Raw genomic sequence first — 23,661 nt, 5'->3', positions numbered from 1 at the left:
TACATTTGGTGACCAAAATTGGACAGTTCTCCAGCTGAGGCCTAACCAGCACCAAGTAGAGCAGTACTGTCACCTCCCATGACTTTTATGCTATACCTCTGTTAATGTAACCTAAAATTGCATTTTTTTTTTTTGCAACAACATCGCATTGCTGACTCAAGTTGAGGTGGCGATCCATGACAACTCCCAGATCCTGCTCAGTGGTGCTGCTGCCAAGCCAGTTATCCCCCATTCTATATTTGTACATTTGTTTTTTCTTCCCTAAGTGTAACGCCTTACATTTGTCTTTGCTGAATTTCATTTTGTTGGCTATAGCCCAGTTCTCCAATTTATCAAGATCACTCTGAATTTTAGCTCTATCCTCCACAATGTTTTGGCAGCCCCCTAGCTTTGTGTTCCTGGGAAATTTGATCAGTATGCTCTCTATTCCTACATTCCGGTCATTAATAAAGATGTTAAACAACACTGGACCCAGAACAGATCCCTGTGGAAGCCCATTTGAGACTCCCTCCATTCTGACATAATTCCATTAATAGTTACCCTGTGCTTGTGGTTGTTTAACCAATTATGTATCCCCTTAATGGTAGTTCCATCGAGACCCCATTTCTTCAGCTTACTTATGGGACTGTCATGTGGGACCTTGTGTCCAGAGCTGATGCACAATTGATAGGGCAGTATTATAATCTTTGTTCCGTTGCTGGAGCACTGTTTGCCAATCTGTCCCATGAGTGGGAATATCCAGAAGGCACTTGCAGATTAAATGAAGATTCCTTACTTGTAACTGGAATTCTTTAAGGTGGACTCTGCATACTCACATTTCCTTGTACACTTTTTCCTTTTCCTAGGAGTCTTCCTGAAATCTTGATTTGAGGTGATGGAAGGAACTGCGGCAGTGGATGGCACGAAGCCTCTTTCTGTACTTTCAATAGTGCCAACTCTTGTGACTTTTTTTTTTTAAATAAATGATGAGATTTGGGCCAGGTTGGAACTCTGTATCATCATGACAAGCTCCAGCCCTCCAGCAAATTTGAGCCCTGCCTGAGGGGAAAACCCCCTCTGATTGGCTGCCTGCCTCACTCGCCTCTCCCCAGGGCCAAAGCATAAGAACATAAGAAAGGCCGTACCGGGTCAGACCAAAGGTCCATCTAGCCCAGTATCTGTCTACCGACAGTGGCCAATGCCAGGTGCCCCTGAGGGAGTGAACCTAACAGGCAATGATCAAGTGATCTCTCTCCTGCCATCCATCTCCATCCTCTGACAAACAGAGGCTAGGGACACCATTCTTACCCATCCTGGCTAATAGCCATTTATGGACTTAGCCACCATGAATTTATCCAGTCCCCTTTTAAACATTGTTATAGTCCTAGCCTTCACAACCTCCTCAGGTAAGGAGTTCCACAAGTTGACTGTGCGCTGCGTGAAGAAGAACTTCCTTTTATTTGTTTTAAACCTGCTGCCTATTAATTTCATTTGGTGACCCCTAGTTCTTGTATTATGGGAATAAGTAAATAACTTTTCCTTATCTACTTTCTCAACATCACTCATGATGTTCCCCCTTAGTCTTCTCTTTTCCAAACTGAAGAGTCCTAGCCTCTTTAATCTTTCCTCATATGGGACCTTCTCTAAACCCCTAATCATTTTAGTTGCTCTTTTCTGAACCTTTTCTAGTGCTAGAATATCTTTTTTGAGGTGAGGAGACCACATCTGTACACAGTATTCGAGATGTGGGCGTACCATGGATTTATATAAGGGCAATAATATATTCTCAGTCTTATTCTCTATCCCCTTTTTAATGATTCCTAACATCCTGTTTGCTTTTTTGACCGCCTCTGCACACTGCGTGGACATCTTCAGAGAACTATCCACGATAACTCCAAGATCTTTTTCCTGACTCGTTGTAGCTAAATTAGCCCCCATCATGTTGTATGTATAGTTGGGGTTATTTTTTCCAATGTGCATTACTTTACATTTACCCACATTAAATTTCATTTGCCATTTTGTTGCCCAATCACTTAGTTTTGTGAGATCTTTTTGAAGTTCTTCACAATCTGCTTTGGTCTTAACTATCTTGAGTAGTTTAGTATCATCTGCAAACTTTGCCACCTCACTGTTTACCCCTTTCTCCAGATCATGTATGAATAAATTGAATAGGATTGGTCCTAGGACTGACCCTTGGGGAACACCACTAGTTACCCCTCTCCATTCTGAGAATTTACCATTAATTCCTACCCTTTGTTCCCTGTCCTTTAACCAGTTCTCAATCCATGAAAGGACCTTTCCTTTTATCCCATGACAGCTTAATTTACGTAAGAGCCTTTTTGAGGAACCTTGTCAAAGGCTTTCTGGAAATCTAAGTACACTATGTCCACCGGATCCCCCTTGTCCACATGTTTGTTGACCCCTTCAAAGAATTCTAATAGATTAGTAAGACACGATTTCCCTTTACAGAAACCATGTTGACTATTGCTCAACAGTTTATGTTTTTCTATGTGTCTGACAATTTTATTCTTTACTATTGTTTCAACTAATTTGCCCGGTACCGACGTTAGACTTACCGGTCTGTAATTGCCGGGATCAACCCTAGAGCCCTTTTTAAATATTGGCGTTACATTAGCTAACTTCCAGTCATTGGGTCCCGAAGCCGATTTAAAGGACAGGTTACAAACCTTAGTTAATAGTTCCGCAACTTCACATTTGAGTTCTTTCAGAACTCTTGGGTGAATGCCATCTGGTCCCGGTGACTTGTTAATGTTGAGTTTATCAATTAATTCCAAAACCTCCTCTACTGATACTTCAATCTGTGACAGTTCCTCAGATTTGTCACCTACAAAAGCCAGCTCAGGTTTGGGAATCTCCCTAACATCCTCAGCTGTGAAGACTGAAGCAAAGAATCCATTTAGTTTCTCCGCAATGACTTTATCATCTTTAAGCGCTCCTTTTGTATTTTCATCGTCAAGGGGCCCCACTGGTTGTTTAGCAGGCTTCCTGCTTCTGATGTACTTAAAAAAAAATTTGTTATTACCTTTGGAGTTTTTGACTAGCCGTTCTTCAAACTCCTCTTTGGCTTTTCTTATTACACTCTTGCACTTAAGTTGGCAGTGTTTGTGCTCCTTTCTATTTGCCTCACTAGGATTTGACTTCCACTTTTTAAAGGAAGTCTTTTTATCTTTCACTGCTTCTTTTACATGGTGGTTAAGCCACGGTGGCTCTTTTTTAGTTCTTTTACTGTTTTTCTTAATTTGGGGTATACATTGAAGTTGGGCCTCTATTATGGTGTCTTTAAAAAGGGCCCATGCAACTTGCAGGGATTTCACTTTAGTCACTGTACCTTTTAACTTTTGTCTAACTAACCCCCTCATTTTTGTATAGTTCCCCCTTTTGAAATTAAAGGCCACAGTGTTGGGCAGTTGAGATGTTCTTCCCACCACAGGGATGTTGAATGCTATTGTATTATGGTCACTATTTCCAAGCGGTCCTGCTATAGTTACCTCTTGGACTAGCTCCTGCGCTCCACTCAGGATTAAATCTAGAGTCGCCTCTCCCCTTGTGGGTTCTCGTACCAGCTGCTCCATGAAGCAGTCATTTAAAGTATCGAGAAATTTTATCTCTGCATTTCGTCCTGAAGTGAAATGTTCCCAGTCAATATGGGGATAATTGAAATCCCCCACTATTATTGGGTTCTTAATTTTGATAGCCTCTCTAATTTCCCTTAGCATTTCATCATCACTATTACTGTCCTGGTCAGGTGGTCGATAATAGATCCCTACTGTTATATTTTCACTAGAGCATGAAATTTCTATCCATAGAGACTCTATGGAACCTGTGGATTCACTTAAGATTTTTACTTCATTTGAATCTACACTTTCTTTAACATATAGTGCCACTCCTCCCCCTGCACGGCCTGTTCTGTCCTTCCGATATATTTTGTACCCCAGAATGATTGTGTCCCATTGATTGCTCTCAGTCCACCAGGTTTCTGTGATGCCTATTATATCAATATCCTCCTTTATCACAAGGCACTCTAGTTCACCCATCTTATTATTTAGACTTCTGGCATTTGTGTACAAGCACTTTAAAAACTTGTCCCTGTTTATTAGCCTGCCTTTTTCCGATGTGCCAGATTCTTTTTTATGTGACTGTTTATCATCTGATCCGGCCCTTACATTATATTTCTCATGCCTCTGCTCCTGACTATAACCTGGAGATACTCTATCATCAGACTCTACCCTAAGAGAAGTCTGTGTCCGATCCACACGCTCCTTTGCAGTAGTCGGCTTTCCCCCATCTCCTAGTTTAAAAACTGCTCTACAACCTTTTTAATGTTTAGTGCCAGCAGTCTGGTTCCACTTTGGTTTAGGTGGAGCCCATCTCTCCTGTATAGGCTCCTCTCATCCCAGAAGTTTCCCCAGTTCCTAATGAACGTGAACCCCTCCTCTCTACACCATCGTCTCATCCACGCATTGAGACTCTGAAGCTCTACCTGCCTACCTGGCCCTGCGCGTGGAACTGGGAGCATTTCTGAAAATGCCACCATAGAGGTCCTGGATTTCAGTCTCTTCCCTAGCAGCCTAAATTTGGCTTCCAGGACATCTCTCCTACCCTTCCCTATGTCATTGGTACCTACATGTACCACGACCAACGGCTCCTCCCCAGCACTACACATAAGTCTATCTAGATGCCTCGAGAGATCCGCAACCTTCGCACCAGGCAGGCAAGTCACCATACGGTTCTCCCGGTCATCACAGACCCAGCTATCTATATTTCTAATAATCGAATCTCCCATTACTAACACCTGCCTTTTCCTAGAAACTGGAGTTCCCTCCCCCGGAGAGGCAACCTCAGTGCGAGAGGCAACCCTAGCACCATCTGGAAGGAGGGTCCCAACTACGGGAAGGTTTCCCTCTGCTCCCATCGACTGCTCTACTTCCCTGGGCCCTTCTTCCTCCTCAACAGCACAGGTGCTGTCTAAGCAGAGGTGGGACAATTCTACAGTGTCCTGGAAAGCCTCATCAACATACCTCTCTGCCTCTCTCAGCTCCTCCAGTTCTGCCACCCTGGCCTCCAAAATCCGTACATGGTCTCTGAGGGCCAGGAGCTCCTTGCACCGACTGCACACATAAGCCACCCGCCCACAGGGCAGGTAATCATACATGCTACACTCAGCGCAATAAACTGGATAGCCCCCACTCTGCTGCTGGGCTTCTGCCTGCATTGTCTCCTAGTTAGTGAAAGGGTGGTTTACGGAAAGTGGTTTTGGAATGTGGTTCGGTTTATAGGTTTTAGGGGGGAGCCACGGGGAAGGGGTTAGGGCTGGCGAGGGGCTCCCACTCCCTTCACACTCCCCTTCTGAACTCCCTTGCGAAACTCCCTGTTAGCAGCCCCTGTTCGCAAAGCTCCCTGGTCGCTTGTGCACGGCTTTATAACCACTCAGCAACCACTCAGAGCTGCTGCAGAAAGAGCTCTCTCCCCTTCCACATCCCCTCAACAATCTAAAGCAGCGGTCCCCAACCTTTTTGGCACCAGGGACCGGTTTTGTAGAAAAAAAAATTTCCGCGGACCTGTGGGATGGTTTTGGGACGATTCAAGCGCATTACATTCATTTTTGTACTTTTATTTCTATTATTATTGTAATATATAATGAAATAATTATACAACTGACCATAATGCAGAATTAGTGGGAGCCCTGCCCCCTATCTGACCCCCACCCACTTCCTGCCCCCCCGACTGCCCGCCCCCCTCAGAATCCCCGACCCATCCTGCTCCTTGTCCCCTCACCATCCCCCAGAGACCCCCCCCACCACCCTGGGACCCCACCCCTGCTCCCTGTCCCCTGACTGCCCCAACCCCTATCCCCCCCCCCCCGCTGAGTCCTGACAGACCCCCCCGGAACACCTACAATCCAAACCCCCCCATTCCCTGCCCCCTGACCGCCCCCCCCAACCTCCGCCCCCTCTCTGTGCCCTGACTGTCCCCAGGACTCCCTGCCCCTTAGCCAACCCCCCTGGCCCCAGCCTCTTACCCCCGGCTCCCTCCTCACCCGGAGCCTCAGCGCCTCACCCGACAGCTGCAGCGTGCCTCCAGCGGGGCCTGCGCTCCGTCCCGCTCAGAGCCGCGTGGTGAGGGGGCGGGGCTGGGAGCTCCACGCCGAGCAGAGGCAGCTGAGCTCAGCCCGGAGCTCGCAGCCCCGCCCCCTCACCACGCGGCTCTGAGGGGGCGGGGCTCAGGGGCCCCGCTGGAGACACGCCGCTTGATGTGCTTGGGGTCGGTTCGCGGCCCGGTTCCTAACAGGCCGCGGACCGGTACCGGTCCGCGGCCTGGGGGTTGGGGACCCCTGCTCTAAAGCCATTCTTCTCACAGGAGGGGAGGGGGAAGAGGGAGCAGAAAGAACCTATCAGCTCAGGATGGCTTTGCTCCCTCTCCCCTCTCCCTCCATGCAACACCAGGCCTGGGAAGGGGGAGTAAAAACCCCTGGAAAGCAGGAGAAGGGAATCTTGGTACAGCCACTGCCAGGCCTGGGGAAGCCCTAGGAGTATCAGTGGTGAGATTAGGAATGCTGAACTATTGAGGGACTCACGGGGCCAATGTGAGGGCAGGGGCCAGGCAGAAGAACTAATATAGAGACTGGGTGAACAGGATTGAGTTGGAGGCAGAATTAATTGGTGGAAAGGGATGTGAGCTCATGCAGCATGGTCCAAAATCACCTGACCGTAATTCTCTTTCACACTCACACACACACAGGTGTTGGGAAGGGGGAGTTCAAAAATCAAAAAGACCAACACCAATATTTTTTAAATCGTGGATTTGGGGACTCTGCTGTGATTTTTGATGTCTTGAGATTGGTAATCTGTTACTCACATTCAGGATGCTCAGGAAGTCTGAGAGGGATAGGAGGGACCTGTGACCACTCTGCTTTGGCTACACTTACACTTCAAAGCGCTGCCGCGGCAGCGCTTTGAAGCGCTAAGTGTAGTCAAAGCGCCAGCGCTGGGAGAGAGCTCTCCCAGCGCTGTCCGTACTCCACCTCCCTGTGGGGAATAACGGACAGCGCTGGGAGCCGCGCTCCCAGCGCTGGGGCTTTGACTACACTGGTGCTTTGCAGCGCCGCAATTTGCAGCGCTGGAGAGGGTGTGTTTTCACACCCTGCTGCAGCGCTGCAAATTTGTAAGTGTAGCCAAGCCCTTAGGGGGCACTGCTAACAGACAGTACACCCTCTGAACTGCACTGACAGTGCATCCCATGATCATGAATATGCAGAGTACATCTAAAAAAACTCTGGTTACAAGTACCCTTCATTTTCAGAGTTTGAAGCTAGGGAAGGAGTTATAGTAGGAGCCCTAAGGCCCTAGACCCAGAAACAAACACCTCAGCTCCCTCAGTCCCTCTGCTGTGCTCCCTGACTCCCCATTTGCATCAAGAGTTAGGAGCAGGTAGGAAGGAAGCAGGTGGCTGGGGGAGTTACAGCTTATGTTGGTTTTGGGAGAGGTGGCGGGAGTGTGAGGCAACTGGAAGGGAATGAGACCAATATTGCAGCAGGCACCCGCCAGGTGCTCATGGGACCCAGGTTGCCCAAGGCAACAGGAGCTCACTGTCTCTCAATGCTAACAGACTATCAAAAGGGAGCAAGAATTAAAAAGCTTCTGGCCATGACAAAGGGCTCAGTGAGAGTGGAAGTAGCTAGTCACACCAGTCTGGTCCCTGCAGTGAGGAAAAGGAGGAACAGGCGCTCTGGGCTCTGCTGTGTGGAGGCTTTAGGTCTCTCTCTCTCTGCTCTTCTCCCCATTAGGGGTGCTGATCAGAGCCTTTCCTGGCTATATACTGGGGCGAGGAGGACGACGCCATCCCTGGAGCATATTTCACTGCCCCAGTGTCTGTGTTTTCAGGTTTGACCTGTAATAACCTCCAGCGCTCACACTCGGCCGAGGTGAATGGCCTGAAATAAGCCGCAATTCACAGGCGCTTCTTGCATCACAAGCGGCTCCATTTCCTAAACAGAGCCGTCCCCTTAACACAGTCATCACATCACCCTATCTCCTAGCAACACCCACACAGGCCCAGAGATTGGACGGGCGACACCCTTCCACTCGCCCCCGCCGCCTGATTGGAGATCTCGGCCAGTGACTTCGCCTCCGAAGCAATCGTCCTTCTGTTTTGCAAATGTCAGTCACCTGTAACAGGAGACCTCGGTTACGGTGTAAATGGGACATCGAGCCCCCGCAGCGGTTGTTCCCTAGGCCCGGCGGGCAGCTGCCCAGGGCCTGTCTCTGGGTGCTGCGGGGTGGCCAGGCCAGGCCAGGCCGTGCCGCGGAGCCCAGTGTCGGGTCTGGTGCAGGGAGCCCTGCAAGTAAAAGTAACTTCCAAGCGCTCCCCGCCCCACTGCCCCGTGTGCACCCGGCTGCGCCCCGTGTGCACCCGGCTGCGCCCCGTGTGCACCCGGCTGCGCCCCGTGTGCACCCGGCTGCGCCCCGTGTGCACCCGGCTGCGCCCCGTGTGCCTGTTCCCCGCGCGCCCATTCCGAGCTCCTTCGGCTCCGGCCTGCCTGGGCTGCGCCGGCCGGCGCCACCCCCGCTCCGCACCCCCTGCGCTCAGCGGTGCGGGGGTCTCGGCGCAGCCTGGCCGGGGGAGGCCGCTGGGCCCGGGGCGGCCTGGCCTGGTCTAGCCTGGCTCACAACGCAGCCAACCCCAGAGAGACGAATACCGGGGCGAGGGATCAGCCGGGACGGGTTAGCGTCGATTCGGGTCCGCGGAGGCCTCCTCGCCACAGGAGGAGCCACCGCCTGCGGGGAGGGCCGCGGCCGAGCCCTTCCCCCGCTCAGAACAGCCCCCGGGGAGCTCGGCGCTTCGGCTTCAGCCCTGTCCTGGCCGCCGAGGCGGCCTGAGGGGAGGTGCTGCCGGACGGAGCGGGCCTGCCCCCCCGCCGCGCTGAGAGGCTCCTGCGGGCAGGGGCTGGCATCGCCCCAGCGCCGGCTCTCGCGCCCAGCCCGGGCTCTCATTGGACTGCGCCGCGGAGCAAAGCTGTCAGCCCATGTGGCGTGGCCGCCGGAGGTGGCGGCTGCTTAAATAGCGCTGGGAGCCGCTGGGAGGCAGCGACACGGGCACGGAACAGGGCCGGTGCCGCAGCCCCAGCCCCAGCCCCGCATCCCGGCCCCGCCAGCAGCCCGCATCCCGCAGCCTTGCCCCGCGCTCGGGCGCTGAGAGCGGCTCCGCAGCAGCGCGCGCTCCAGGCCGAGCTCCAGCCTCTGCCCAGCACGGGCCCTTCCAGTCACCGGAGCCGGGAGCCAGGTACCAACACCCGGGGGCAGCCGCGACTCGGGTCTGGGAAGGGGGGTAGCTTTGGGCCAGCGACCGCGCTGCGTCCGGGGGAGAGAACGAGCGAAAGCGCGAGGAGCCCGGGGGCTGGAGCGGACGAGGGCGCCGGGTTCTCGGAGCATCGGGCTGCGGCTGCCCAGACCAGCAAGGGGGCCAATGCGTCCGAGCCGCTCCGGGGATAAGGGGATCTTGCCGCCTCCTCTCGGCGGGTTTGTAGTGGCACCCGCCGTCCCCTCGTTGGGCTCGGCTCCATCTTGCACCACTGATCACATGGGAAGTCTGTGTTAGAGGCATCCAATGCAGTTGATCAATATATTTAGTATGTGGCTGTGTTCCTTAGTAAATGTTCTCCAGTCCCGTTCTGTAAATAGGGTTGTACAAATAATAGGCAGCTAAATTACTCCTGTTTGAACATAAATTGGAACATGGGATTTTGCCAACTGTAGATGCCGGTGAAAGGTGGTGAAGCGCTGGTGTAGTCTTCTTTGGAGTCAGTTGTGATCTTATAGATAATGTTCTGAATAAACACTGCACAGCCGCCTGCAGTATCCCCCTTCTTTCCCCCCCCCAAATTAGTTGACTATTCATAGGTATCTGAGAAGCTTTTACTTATTGAATTGTTGTTACACTAATACGGTTTAATTTTGTTTAAAGATTTCAAAAAACAAAACGAACTAAAATGATTAAGTAAATTTGATTATCTATATTAGAAGTGAAGCTTGCTTCAGAGCTTTGATTTTTGGAGCTATTCATCAAAGGTGAGGTAGCAGCCGGGAAGAGGGGAGATGGAGGCTGAGCCCTTGCTGCATTGTGAATGTTCTGCATCCAGCCATTTTGATATCCGGCATTGAAGACAGTTACACATCGTAAAGCCCATTTCACAAGCAGATGCAGAGAGGAAAAACATTTTTTTTCTTTCTCCTCAGCTTTCTCACCCTCCAGTAATTAACAGCTGCACATGTATTAATACATGCAAAGGGGACTAAGAACAATAGATAAATAACATTGATTGAAACATACTCCCTGGCATATCCTTTGTGACAACAAGAAACAGGCACTTCAGAAATTTTCTTCGTTTGGTCACTGGAACTGAAATATTTAATCTCTTTCCAGATAGCCAATATCTACAGAGAAATTTACTTAAAGTTTAGATCAATTTTTCCTTTCCATGTAGACTTACATGTGGTCTGAAAGTATAATCTGTCATCTGCCCCACCTAATGGAGTCTTACACCCATCCTCTTTACTCCTTTCCCCACTCCATCCTGTACCTGCAGCCATACTCTGATCTCAATGCATAAGTAGTTACGTAATTTTAGCTATTTAAAACTAGCTGCATGCATGGATAATATTAAAAACAGGAAGAAGATACTCTTCTAAATATTTAATCTCTAGGCTTTTTTTATTGGTGTTTTTTAAAGTACTGAGGTAGGGGTCACAGAAGCCTTAAAGCCAAGAAATTTAGAGACTCCTAGATATCACAAGGTAACATCTAATATTTGAGACACTGTATTATAGGAGGCAAAGGCCCCTAAAATTCAGCCCATTTGTTAATCCAGCCATAGCTATTAGCAGATGTACTGGTTCTTCTCTCTTTATTCCAAGAGTAATAGTGTTGTAAGCAAACCCCTTAGCTGGATTACAGAGATCCAGTCAGGTCTTCACCCTCTCCTTGCAGTTCTAAACTTCTTGGGATGTACTGAAAACTAGCAACACTTCTTCAAGGGCTTCAGGAAATGAGACTATCTTACATGAAAGTTGGTGTCCTCAGTAAAGGATTCTGAAAACTCCCACCAAGGGTTGATTTAGTTTAAGGATGTGAGGAGATGATGACCTCCCCTATGGGATAAGTATGCAGGCACACTTTTAAAATGATATTTATACAGTGCAATGGTTTTGGGAATTAAATCTGGACGAATTTAGGGAAACTAATACCACTTGCTGATAATCTAGGCATTTACAACACTATAATTGTAATGCAAATTTAAAAGCCAGTAGTGAATATATCCATTCATGATAAACACACTCAAAATAGTTTGTTTGTTTTTAAGATTTGGAAGCACCTTGTAGTTTTTTAATGTTTTATCAAGCAATTGAAGGCATTCTTCCTCTAGAAAAGGAACAAATCCAGTCTCTCAACAGAGACAATAAAAATTCTGTGCAATATTAGATTTAGCAATAACAAATCCAGTTTAACAGTGGCTGAGAAACTGAACACTGGCTAAAATAGCTCAAATACAAGTAAACCTTAATTTTTATTTTTGCTGTCTTTGAGAGGCAGGCATTTAAAAAAACTTTTCTACAATTGAAGTTCTAGGGAAAGAAATTTTAGAAGTGGGCTCATATTTATTTAAAATCAAATATTGGAAAATCTGGGTTTGCATGTAGTAAAACTTGGAAGTAAAAATAAATCTTTTTGCTAATATCCCTAATGAAGTAAGCTTTGGCAAAGTCACAGAGAAAATGCCACTTGTATATTGGAACCAATTCTCTACAGATTCCTATAGGAACTCCCATTGCTGCCAATGCACCTGCCACTGATGGAGTGGGAAATAGAGGAATTCATCTAGTTTTCATATCTTTAGAGTTACACAAACTTGGCTACGAAAAGGATTATTTGTAAGGCCCTGCTCCTGCAACTGGTTCATGCAGGAGCATCCTCATTGAAAATAATGGGGCTCCAATTAACTGCAGGGGTCTGTCTGCACAGTCAATGGCAGGATCAGTGTCTTACTTTTGATGGGCTTGATCCATATAATCGGACCATAGATTACAGCTACTTTGACAGATCCCATTTTTAAAGTGTATAAAAGATAACTAAGTAGATAGTACAACAGGCAGAACAAGGGATTTCTGCAGTGTATTCTATGTGCTTCCCCAGGAGACTAGCTCTGCAAGGAGTATCCCATCAAATTTGGAAGGCCATTGAAATACCATCTGGAGGCTTTGCAGGAGCTTCCCTCTCCCTTCACTGTACCCAAGAGAGATAATGGAACTCTTAAATGAGAACTTCCCACTGTAACTGTATGGGGGGGAAAGAGAGCTCAGGCATCCAAGTAAGGGCTTTCTTTCACTTCCTTAAATAGCATAATAAGCTCAGTGGTCATACAAGTGCATAATGCATTCTTGTAGAGAAACAGATTAAATGGGACTCATGAAAAATAGATGCACAAGTGCTAAACATGGAGCAAAGTAATGATTAACACTTGGTGATGAATTGGGAAGAGATGCTAAGTGAGAGGTTCTTATAAGGGTCTGTTCTAGATCCAGAAGAGCTTGGTATTATAACTGAGCATGCTAGTAACACTTGGCCAGTACGAAACTAGCAGGGATCAAATACATGAAGAACAAGATTAAAATATAGTATGAACTTGATATATTTGAGAAAAGGACTGAAATCAATAAAACAACTGTACATTGGTTAATATAGGAAGCAAATAACCAAAGTACAAGTATGAAATGATGAAATAGTGTCTACTAGTCAGTAATACCAGGTAAAAATGGTTGGTTATTATGGATGACAAACTGAATGAGTCAGCAATATAACACTTGCAAAAAAATTGTGTAAATCAAGTGAGATGGTAATTCTGCTCATCAGTGGTGAGACTTTCATTGGACAACTATGTTCAGAGTAGAGTAGTGCTTTTCTAAAAATAACAGGCTGTCTGGGAAGAGTTTAGAGTAACAATATCAGGATCCTGTGGTGCTGGACAGAGTAAAGTATGTCAAAGATTGACAAAGTATGTTAGGCTCACGTCTTCTAGACACCTCTTCATTAGAACAAAAGGACAGAACAAAAAGTCATGGATTTAAGATGGCCCGGAGGGAATCAGATCCTCAATTAGACCCATCAAGATGTGATTAACAAATCTGAGAAACTGCCTAATCATATTTGTCACCCTTGTTCTTCCTTCATCTACCCCATATTTCATCTGTTGTCTTCACTTACTATGTTTAATCTAAAGGTAAGTATAGCATTTTGGCGGGAGGGGGGGGATGCATGAGATATTCCCTCCCCACCATTTTACTGTCCTATGTGTCCCTTAGTGTAGCTGTAGAACTAACACATTCTCATTCCTGGCATCTGCCCCCCTCTACACTTTTTAAATGTGGATGCACCAATTTGTCTAAATTAGACTGCAAATGCTTTGGGAACAAGGACTCTTAATGTGTTCTGTAAAGTGCCATACATAACTATGGTGCTATATTAATAACATTCTGAAAAGTTTCCCAACAGTAGAGTGATGGAACAAGATGCCAAGGAAGGTTGAGAAGGAGCCATAATTGGATATAGATGGGCATCCAAGGTAGCCTTGACTATCAGGGATGTTTTAGCGTTAATGAGATCCTTTCCAAAGCAAAATATTCTGACTCTGCATCTTGAGGTGGCTCACTTAGTTGTCTCTTCTGGGTGTGTTTGCCTTTCTGGTATGGGCCTCTTCCTTTCACATTGTCTACCTGTGCTATAGAGTATTCAGAGAAGGATTCCATAACCTTAGATAGATGCTGCTTACTCTGTTGCTGAGTTTCCCCAACATTGGCTTCTCTTTCAGATATTTGGGTTTTCTGTGATGTCCATTCCATCAGTATTGCTGATTTCTTCTCCCTGTCCTTTCTTCCACTGAGATGGTTGTTGATTTTTCTCCATGGTTCACTTTGCTCCACATTTAACTCTTCCCCCTCATTCTTCCATTGCATTGTCCACCCTGCCATCCCTTAGCCTTGGTTTATCACTAACATCCACTTCCTCTGCCCCTACTCTTGCACTGCAAAGCGTCTCTGGTGGAAACCCTGTGACCAGGCCGACTTCCTCCACAACCAGTCTTTTCTTTCCTCCTTCAGTTCTCCCATCTTCTGAACTAAAGAACACTGCTTCTCCAATTTAATTGAATCCTATGCCTTCAATCCCAGCTGCTCTTTTGCCTCCTTTCACTCCTCAAACCCTTCCTACCTCTTGCCTCCACTTCTCACTCTGCATGGAATCTCACTGGCTGCCTCCAAGTGAAAATAGACAAAATACAGTGGGATTTCCCCCTTCCTTCCTACAAATCTCTCCCCTTCCCCCCCGTCACAAGTGCAGAAATTTTTCCTCTGCTCTCCTCATCTAACTCTTCCCCAGTGACCCCATATTTTGACCTCCATAATGCCCACTCTCCTCTGGCTCGTTCCCCTCACAATAGAAACATGCTCTACTCTCTCTCTCGTCTTAAAAAAAACTAACTGTTGGCCCTATTTACAATCCAGCTTCCGCCCCTGGCATGCCACTGAAACTGCTCTTGCCAAAATCTCTAATGATCTCTTCCTAGACAAAGCTCAGAACTCTACTACTCCATCCTCATCCGTCTTGATCTGTCAGCCACCTTTGATGCAGTCCATCACACTCTTCTTATTGAAATCTTGTCCTCTCTTGGCTTCTACAGCTCTGTTCTCTCCTGGCTCGCCTAGTACCTCTCTAATCACTCCTTTGGAGGATTCTTCTAATCCCTCCTCAACTTTCTGTGAGGGTTCCACAGGGCTCTGTCCTTGGTCCCCTTTTTGCCTTCCTCTACGTCTCTTAGTCTGGGTAACCTCATCCACAAAACAAATTAAACTAGCAACTACCCATCTACCTCTCTACTCCATACTTGTGTCCTTCTGTCTAAGTTACAATTTTGACCTGTCTCTCTGACATCTCCTCATGGATGTCTAGCTGACAGCTATCAGAGGGGTAGCCGTGTTCGTCTGGATCTGTAAAAGCAGCAAAGAGTCCTGAGGCATCTTAGACTAACAGACGTATTGGAGCATGAGCTTTCGTGGGTGAATACCCACTTCGTCGGATGCATGACAGCTCAGTCTCAATGTGGCCAAAATAGGGGTCTTAATGGCCTCCCCCTCCTTTTTCAATCACTGTGGACACCACCACCATCTGGTCTGTCCCTTCCGGCCCATAATCTGGGTATCCTCTTTGACTCAGACCTCTTTCTAGGTTCTCACATCCAGACTGTTTCCAAATCTTGAAGCTTTCTATGTAACATCTAGGACAGGGGTAGGCAACCTATGGCACGCATGTGGAAAGCAGCACACGAGCTGATTTTCAGTGGCACTCACACTCCCCGGGTCCTGGCCACCGGTCCAGGGGGCTCTGCCTTTTAATTTAATTTTAAATGAAGCTTCTTAAACATTTTTGAAAACTTTATTTACTTTACATACAACAATAGTTTAGTTATATATTATAGACTTATAGAGAAAGACCTTCTAAAAGACATTAAAATGTATTACTGGCATGCAAAACTTTAAATTAGAGTGAATAAATGAAGACTCGGTACACCACTTCTGAAAGGTTGCCGACCCCTGATCTAGGATATGGTCTTTCCTACTGCAACATCCTTCTCTCTGTCCTTGACAAATGCCCCGCGCATATCCATTCATAATGCTGCTACAAAGATTTGACCATGTCTCTTTGCATCCCCATGCTCTCATTCTCTGTTGCATCAAACATAAGCTGCTTGTCTTCATGTTCAAGGCCCTTCATGGCCTAGCCCCCTTATCATTTCATTCACTATTGAGAAGTCATCTCCTGCCTCCAGTGGGTCAGGGATGCCAGCCAGCTTCTGCGACTGTTTAAATTTTCAGAGAGACCTCTTTGAGCTTTATCTCTCAATGCCCCTCATGCCTGAAGTCTTTTTCCTTGATGCCTAGCAAAAAATTGATTATGTTGATGTGCTGAGGCCACTATGTATCATGCTGACTGTCCTTTTTTGGTACTTCCCTGTCTATCTGTAGTTTCTTGTGTTTATACTTACCAGTAAGTTGTAAACTCTCTGGGGCAGGGTTGGTCTCTCTGTTCTGTGTTTGTACAATGCCTAGTACAGTGTGGTCCTCGTCCTTGACTTGAGCTCCTAGGCACTGTGGTAATACAAATATTTAATAATAAAACTGACTTGCAAGGTTTTATGAATGGAAATAATTAAAAATCTCTTGAGCATAATTCATTGGCATATTGCCACTGGCTTTTCTCATAAAGGGCATGATACAATGCCTACTGAAGTGGGAATCCCAACTCCCTCATTACATGATCAATTAATTTGTCGTAGAGTTTCCCAGGGAGGCAGTGGAAATTCCATTGCCTGCGGCATTTTACACTAGGCTGGAAAGTTGAAAGTGTCCAGTTAGGAGCAATCCTGGTTTTTCTCCCGGTGGGGTGGACTAGATGAGCTAAGAAGTCAGTTCCGTTTCTGTGGGTAAGATTTGTGCTTTGGTTACACAAATATAAGTCTGGAGTAACTTTACTGACCTCAGTGGAGTTACTGCTGATTTATACTCATGTAAATTAGATCTGAATATGTCCCTGTAATGGTGTTTGTGTGTTGGCCAGGCTTCATCAAAAACCCTGCAACCGAGAGGGCTGAGCTTTTTGTACGAGATTAATGCTCTCTGCATCTGCTGATCAAGTCCAGGATCTGCTGTAAAATAGGTACACTATGTACATGATTGCTTCCAGTTATTTGGAAAGTATGGTTCTGTCTGGGCAACAAAATAAAGTGCCTGGAGAGACGAGAAACCCATTTGAATGGTTTTGCTCAAAAGCATCAATTTCACAAAATCAGTTTGCTTAGAGGTGTCAATTTTGTAAGAGTTTCTGAAATAGTTTGCAAAGGTGTGCAAAAAATTCTGAATCAAAGGCCTTTCTGAACTGTGTTCATACATATACCATCTCTCTGGCAATGAGGATATAATATCAGCAAGAACAGAATTCTCTGGGTTTTTTTCATAGAGAACTTCTTGGATTTCAGTGTTATTTTTAAATAAGAAAACAACTTCAGGTGCAATAACAATAGGCAACTTCAAGTGAACAAAAATGACTTTTGCCATACTGGCAAGTACTGGCACTATAACCATGGAAAAGGTGATCAAGAACCAACACTACTGGATGGGATCTTCCAAAGTGCCTAAGTGCTCTAGGAGCACAAATCCTATTGAGATTCAAGGTTTGGTTTTCAGCAGCCTTTGTGCTTCTAAGTCATTAGGTGTGGTGGGGGTTTTTTGTTTTGTTTTTGTTTTTGAAAATCCCACCCATTGACCCTACAGGGTATTTGTCTATAGCTATTAGAGTTGTTTAAGAAGAGTTCATAGCCTTCAAGTACCTAACCTCCTGAATCCCAGTCTATTCCCTTAACTTCAAGGCTGACCGTCCTTTCTGTCTATTTGAAGTTGTCTGGGAGTGTGGAGAAGCTCCTTCTCAAATTTCATGTTACTACTTCAGATCAGCCTGCCAGCTCCCTGTTTCTGGAGATGGGTTTTGAGCCCATCACCTAGATATTAATAGTGCATTGAAGGTTTTTAACATAAAAATTACACCTAAAACCTATGTTGACTCTGTCAAATATAGAGTCTGATTCTTAAGTATGATCTGTGTAGGAATACTTCATTGGTGCTCCATTCAAACACAGCAGTCGGCTTGCACAGATCACATCCCGTTTCAGGATCAGGGTCTTGGATTGTAAGCTGCTTGCGGTAGGAACCTTGTCTCCGTCAGTTTGAACACCTCAAAATATGCTGGTAGCATTCAATAAATAACTCTTCAAAAGGGAGGGGGTATTTTCCTACTGTTGCTGTTCCCATCCCCTGGTTGTGGCCTAGGAAGTAGAGATCATCAGAGCCTCTTAGTGTCTGTTGGGCAGGGAGGGGGGTAATTTTTATGTATTTATGTTTTCTTCTCTTTGCAAATCCTGCTCTTATTTGCTTGAGAGGAGCAGTGCCCTTTTATTTATTTATTTTGTACCTATGGACTCCATAGACCATTCCAGTGTGGGGGAGGATCTAATTTCCTACCGGGTACATTTGGGTACAGCCTCCTCCCTTCCCTAGCATGTTGGGACAACACAACCTGTTCTTTGCATGAATGTTCACCCAGCTAGTTGATCTGTGGATCTGACTTTTGTAAATTCCTTTTCCAGAGAGACATTAGGAGATGGAGGACGTGGTGATTGCAGGCATGGCTGGAAAGCTGCCAGAATCAGAGAACATGCAAGAGTTCTGGGAAAATTTATTCAATGGAGTGGATATGGTCACAGAAGATGATCGGAGGTGGAAGCCAGGTGAGCCCTGCGACTGTATGCACTTGGAGTCTGAGCTCTCCAGATAAGTTCAAGTGTTCAAGGAAAAGAGCCCTAATAAGTAGGAAAACCCTGCCAGAGCTTATGAGCTCACTTCTGATGTCCCTGAATTTCATGGTGTCTGTCTCCTGCTTTTATAAGGATCCAACCTATATCCGCTCTATTGCAGCCTGTATCATAGAGTGATAACCAAATAAACTCCATGGTGCTGCCTTACAGAAGAGAGTATTTTAGCAGTTCAGTTCCAACACTCGTGCACCAGCAAGGTGTCTAGCTGCTATTAGCATCAGACAACAATTAGACTGACACAGCTGTTTGCTGGGTATGGGATGGGATCTCTGTGGGACTTGGTAAAAGTCAAAAGACTGAGGTGATCTTGCTACTATTTCCTTGTTGTTATGTTCTTGTCTGGTTGTCCATTGAAAACCCCTTTTCTAACTGAATGGATATGTACTTGCCAGACACAACTGAAAGCTCGTGATCTGCAGATGTGGAAAGTGGCTTCTGTGTTTCTATCTGGTGATAAATTGGCACTACTCATGAGACACGCACTGTGTTGCAAAAACTGCTTGTTTATTTGGCACAACTTGCCAGAGCATGAGTTTGCTTAGCAAAGCCAGAAATAGCAGCAAATGGGATTTAGCATGGAGAGGTTTCATCAGGAACTTTACTCGTCCTAAAATTATAATTCTTAAAAGGGTGCCGAGGAGGTGGGTAAAGTAGACACCTTGTATCAGTCTGGTGCTGAAATGTAGAAATAGGACTTGACATTCAGAATAACTACAACTGGCATGTGATTCCTGATTACACCTTGTCATACGATGGTCTCTCACCTAGTAACCACATTTTATGTTGAAGTTGTCTTCAATTAAATGTTTTTTCTCTTCAGGACTTTATGGGCTGCCCAAGAGAAATGGGAAACTCAAGGACATCAGCAAATTTGATGCCTCTTTTTTTGGGGTTCACCCCAAACAAGCTCACACAATGGACCCTCAGCTCCGCTTAATGTTGGAAGCTTCTTATGAAGCCATTTTGGATGGAGGTAAGCAGCTGAACTACTGAATAGGTAGAACTGGATTTTAGTGTCTGTGTGAGATTTTGAGGTGAGTCTTGTACCTGTCTAAGTAGAACTTCTGTACAGAGTTTGAGAATGCTAGGGCTTTGACAGTAGAGAGAAGAGACCTGAGAACCGGTACAAGTGATAACTTAGTTTTGAAGTATCTTCCCTGGGGTCAGGTCTAGGAAATCTCTCTAAAATGGGTAAAAATGTCTATCTGGGGTCCACGTGGAACAGCTCAATGCTTCAGTAATAATTGAACTGCCATGTTCTCTTATCTCAGTTTGCTGAACCCTCTGCATCCAGAAAGTTTTCCCATTGCCATACTTCCATTATATTCTGCTAAAATGGAGATGTTCCAGTTTCCAGAGTAGTGAAGATGATTGGGGGTGGGGAAGGGAAGGGGGAGTTAATATTAATCCTCATTAAAAGTTCCATAAGAATGGCGGAAGGTACAGTGATGTGTTTCTGGGTATCTACTCAGTCCAGAGAAAATACGTGGAATTGGAGTCTACTTCCATAATTCTCTTACTCAGAAAATTAGTTCTCAAAAATTGGTGCCTTCCCTTGTCCCATCCCTGCCAGTTTCTGGAACCTTTAGAAATTTTAATATCTATTATTTTAAAAAAGCTTTTTATCTAAAATTGAATGGTTTTAGTGTTTTAAAAATGAGACCACCCCTCCCAGTGACAAAGCCAGAAACAGTCCTTCAGACACCAGAAACTCTCCACCTACAGCTCTTCTTATTTATTTATATTAACACAATGCCTAAGAGCCCCAGTCATGGTCCAGGACCTCATTGTGCTAGGTGCTGTACAAACACAACAAAAAGATGGTCCCTGTCCAGAGAGCTGACAAGACAACTGATGGATACAGACAGACTACAGGAGAACAATGAGACATTTACTGGTTATCATTATAGGCATTGGTCTCTGCAAACCAGCAGCCCAAATGCTGTCAATTTATGTTGTACATTTCACAAACGAGAAAATTATAAGGAGGACAATGAGTTAGTTTTGTGGGTGTTTACAGGTACCGCCTCCCAAGCATGAGTGGCAGCATGAGATAAAGCATGAAGGTACCTGTTTGAAAAATGTAACAAGTGGGTGATTGAGGCGGGCACCATAGGCCCAGCAGAATAGGAGATAGGACAGTGAAGGAGAAAAGTAGGAGAGGAGGCGAAAGAAGTCATCCGGGTGCTCTGTCACTGCACCTCATTCCGCAGGACTCCTGGTTCTATGTTATCAAAAGGTTTTATTTCTGTTTGTTGAGTCAAGACTTGAGGATTCTGCCCTGTATGTTCTGTGGCTCTCTAGAATACTTGCAGATGTCTTGTAAAATATCGACATCTTTTTTTTTAAGGCCTGATAGATAGATATATTTTATTTCCCCTTGCTAGTGATTAGGTGTCCTTCTCCCTTTTAAAACAACTATACTTAAAATCTGCACACACTCTGGCCCTTTCTTTCCTCACCTTTCAACCACATACATGTTTCAGCTCTTGGTCTCTGGGACTTACTTTTAGCCTCTTTAAAGTACGTCTTCATTGCAGAGCTAACCAGGGCTTTTTCCTGAGTTTTAGCCCTAGCCCCCTACCATCCACACACAAACAGCTTTACTTGGGTTTATGTATGGTTTGAAACTGGGCTTGCTTAACTGGCTGGGAAGTATAGGTTAGCACTCTTGTTTCACTTAAACTTGGGCTTAACCTGCCCACTTTGCAGTGTGGACTCAGACTGCAATCTGGGTTATAGAACTTGGGTTGTAATAGTCCTCCAATGCCTTTCCATAATTCCTGGGGCCTAGATGTTTCTGCCCTCCTATCTACTCCCTTCTCCTGCACAGGACTCTCTTACCAGTTTATATACATCTGGTGAGCATCTAATCCCCACATTCCATGCTGTCTGCTCTATTTCTACACAACACTCAAACAGTACCTGACTGATTACAGAGATGCCATCCCAGCTAGCTGCACCGAGGCTGACATCAGGTTCTGGTGGATCTCTGCTGTGAGATGAGTAAGGTCCATGAGTTGGGGAGATGTACCTGAAATAATCACCATGTGAGAATTTCTCAGAGGCTGGCAGAGGAGGGAATTAAGCAATTGGCAAATCAATGCAGGGAGAGAATTATGCTGATCTGTAATCATGGAATAGCTGCAAAACCTCTGGTGATAAATGTACCTAATCTTGCTAGTTTTTCCTTCAATTTGAGATCGTGCCTGGTGTGTAATGTGCCTTCTGATGTCATCTCAGGAATTAATCCAGCTGCCCTACGTGGCACAGACACAGGTGTGTGGATAGGTGTGAGTGGATCAGAAGCTGGTGAAGCATTTAGCCAAGACCCTGAACAGCTGCTAGGATACAGTATGACAGGCTGCCAGCGTGCTATGTTTGCCAACAGAATTTCCTACTTCTTTGACTTGAAAGGTAAGTGTTCAAGGGCTCTGTAATGTTGATTAGTAATAGCAGTTTGGCGATAGTAATAGTATAGCATCCATTGTGTGGTAGGTACTTACACAGACATGAAGACATAGCTTTCTCACTCAGGAAGGGGCCATGTACAAATGCTGGGTGGGGAAACTGGAAGCAGTGAATGTGGTTGTGACTGGGCAGTGAGGCTCAGCATGCAGACTTAGTGCTTGAGGTCTGGGCTGGGGTAGTTGGTACTCTTCTGAGAAGAGGATGATGGTGGGAAGACCTTCTGGAAAAGAGGTTTGCTACTTTGGGAGTTTTTTGCTTGTTTACACAGTCACTTGGTGGAAGGCAATATAGAAACTGGACCACAGATGAGTGGTTGGAAGAAGACTCACAAAGGGAGCAGTTAGCTCTGTAGCTTAGGCAAAGTAAAAGAGGTGAGGAGGCCATCAGATAGGGGTGAGGGTGAAGGAATAGGCAAGATTTGTACTGTGCACAGCCTTAAAGGCAGGGCAGAGGCTGAGGAACTCGGGGTATGGAGGTGGTGGGCAGATTACAGGAGAGGAAGGCCAGGGAGGAGGAGGAGGAGGCTGCAAGTGAGAGAAATAATCAGGCTGCGGACAAAGGATTTTAGTGGTGGGAATGGAGAAATGGATGAGTCCTTCCTGAGATGATGAAATGCCAGTGGCTTCTGTTACATAATGCTGTTCATAAACAAAGTTGGAAAGGCACAGTGTTGCCAAACCAGCCTTTCTTGGGATCAGCAGGCAGGGAGGGTAACATTGTCAATGCGCTGGGATACTCTAATAACTTTTACCTATCACTTGATCAGCTTCTTTAGAGATCCTAAGCTCCAGTCCCTGGAGAGCAGACATGGCAGGTTCTGAGCAGCAATTGTAGGAAACAAACAGAACGAAATGATTGACTTTGGTTTTTATTTTATTTTTTTCCCCAAGGACCAAGCATGGCCATCGATACGGCATGTTCCTCTAGCCTCATTGCTTTGGAAAATGCTTACAAGGCAATTCGTCATGGAGAGTGTAATGCAGCCCTTGTAGGAGGCGTCAACCTCTTATTGAAACCCAGCACTTCTGTTCAGTTCATGAAACTTGGCATGCTTAGTCCTGATGGTGCCTGCAAGTCCTTTGATGCTTCAGGTAAGGGATTAGGTCCAAATCACATTGTGCTCTGTGAGAGGCAGCCAATGTTGCTTCCTCCAGGGAATCTAGATTGAAACAGAAAAGTGGCTTCACTCTCTTCTGTCCTTGCTCATGTTATTTGTCACAAACACTGGCACTGCCAAGGGCTGCACACTCAATAGGAACATAAAACATTTATAAGGGTGGGGAAGGAAAACATGGTCCATTTCCCTACAACGGGGGTGGGGGGCAGACAGGAATGTCATGCTAGAACGTGTTCCAGGGCTTCATAGACCAAGAGGGAGACCCCTCTTTAAGTCTGATATTTAGCTGAACTTGTCTGTCATGCCTTTCAAAGGGACAATCATACTTTTAAGGCTCTTCAGGAATGACACTGTAGCGCACAGTACTTCACTGCTTAGTCATATGTAGGGCTGTCTGGATTTCTCTTTGCTTTTATTTCATTCTTCCTCTGCCCACAGGAAATGGATATTGCCGCTCCGAAGCTGTAGTGGTCATTCTCATGACCAAGAAATCCATGGCCAAACGGATTTATGCCACAATAGTCAATGCGGGGAGTAACACTGATGGTTTTAAGGAGCAAGGTGGGTCTCAAATCTCTGGGAGACCATGAGATTCTCATGTTCT

General features: G+C 46.0%; 2 protein-coding genes across 2 annotated transcripts in view; both read left to right on the top strand.

The window, feature by feature from the left end:
* The window catches only part of CCDC57 (coiled-coil domain containing 57), a 146,697-nt gene extending 145,701 nt beyond the window's left edge, over nt 1-996 (top strand). Inside the window, exon 19 of the mRNA XM_044982979.1 lies at nt 846-996. The gene's annotated coding sequence lies outside the window, so the exon portion shown is untranslated. The remainder of the gene's footprint in view (nt 1-845) is intronic.
* An 8,138-nt stretch (nt 997-9,134) lies between these two features.
* FASN (fatty acid synthase) overlaps nt 9,135-23,661 on the top strand; it is a 69,701-nt gene continuing 55,174 nt past the window's right edge. The window contains exons 1-6 of the mRNA XM_044981814.1: nt 9,135-9,279; nt 18,242-18,382; nt 19,290-19,442; nt 21,713-21,886; nt 22,831-23,031; nt 23,496-23,618. Of these exons, the coding sequence (XP_044837749.1) occupies nt 18,256-18,382; nt 19,290-19,442; nt 21,713-21,886; nt 22,831-23,031; nt 23,496-23,618 (778 nt within the window). The 5' untranslated portion in view covers nt 9,135-9,279; nt 18,242-18,255. The remainder of the gene's footprint in view (nt 9,280-18,241; nt 18,383-19,289; nt 19,443-21,712; nt 21,887-22,830; nt 23,032-23,495; nt 23,619-23,661) is intronic.

Source organism: Mauremys mutica, chromosome 12, assembly GCF_020497125.1.
Source record: "Mauremys mutica isolate MM-2020 ecotype Southern chromosome 12, ASM2049712v1, whole genome shotgun sequence".
Classification (NCBI taxonomy): domain Eukaryota; kingdom Metazoa; phylum Chordata; order Testudines; family Geoemydidae; genus Mauremys; species Mauremys mutica.
The sequence above is the reverse complement of the archived record's forward strand: the minus strand, read 5'-3'. Positions and strand labels throughout refer to the sequence as shown.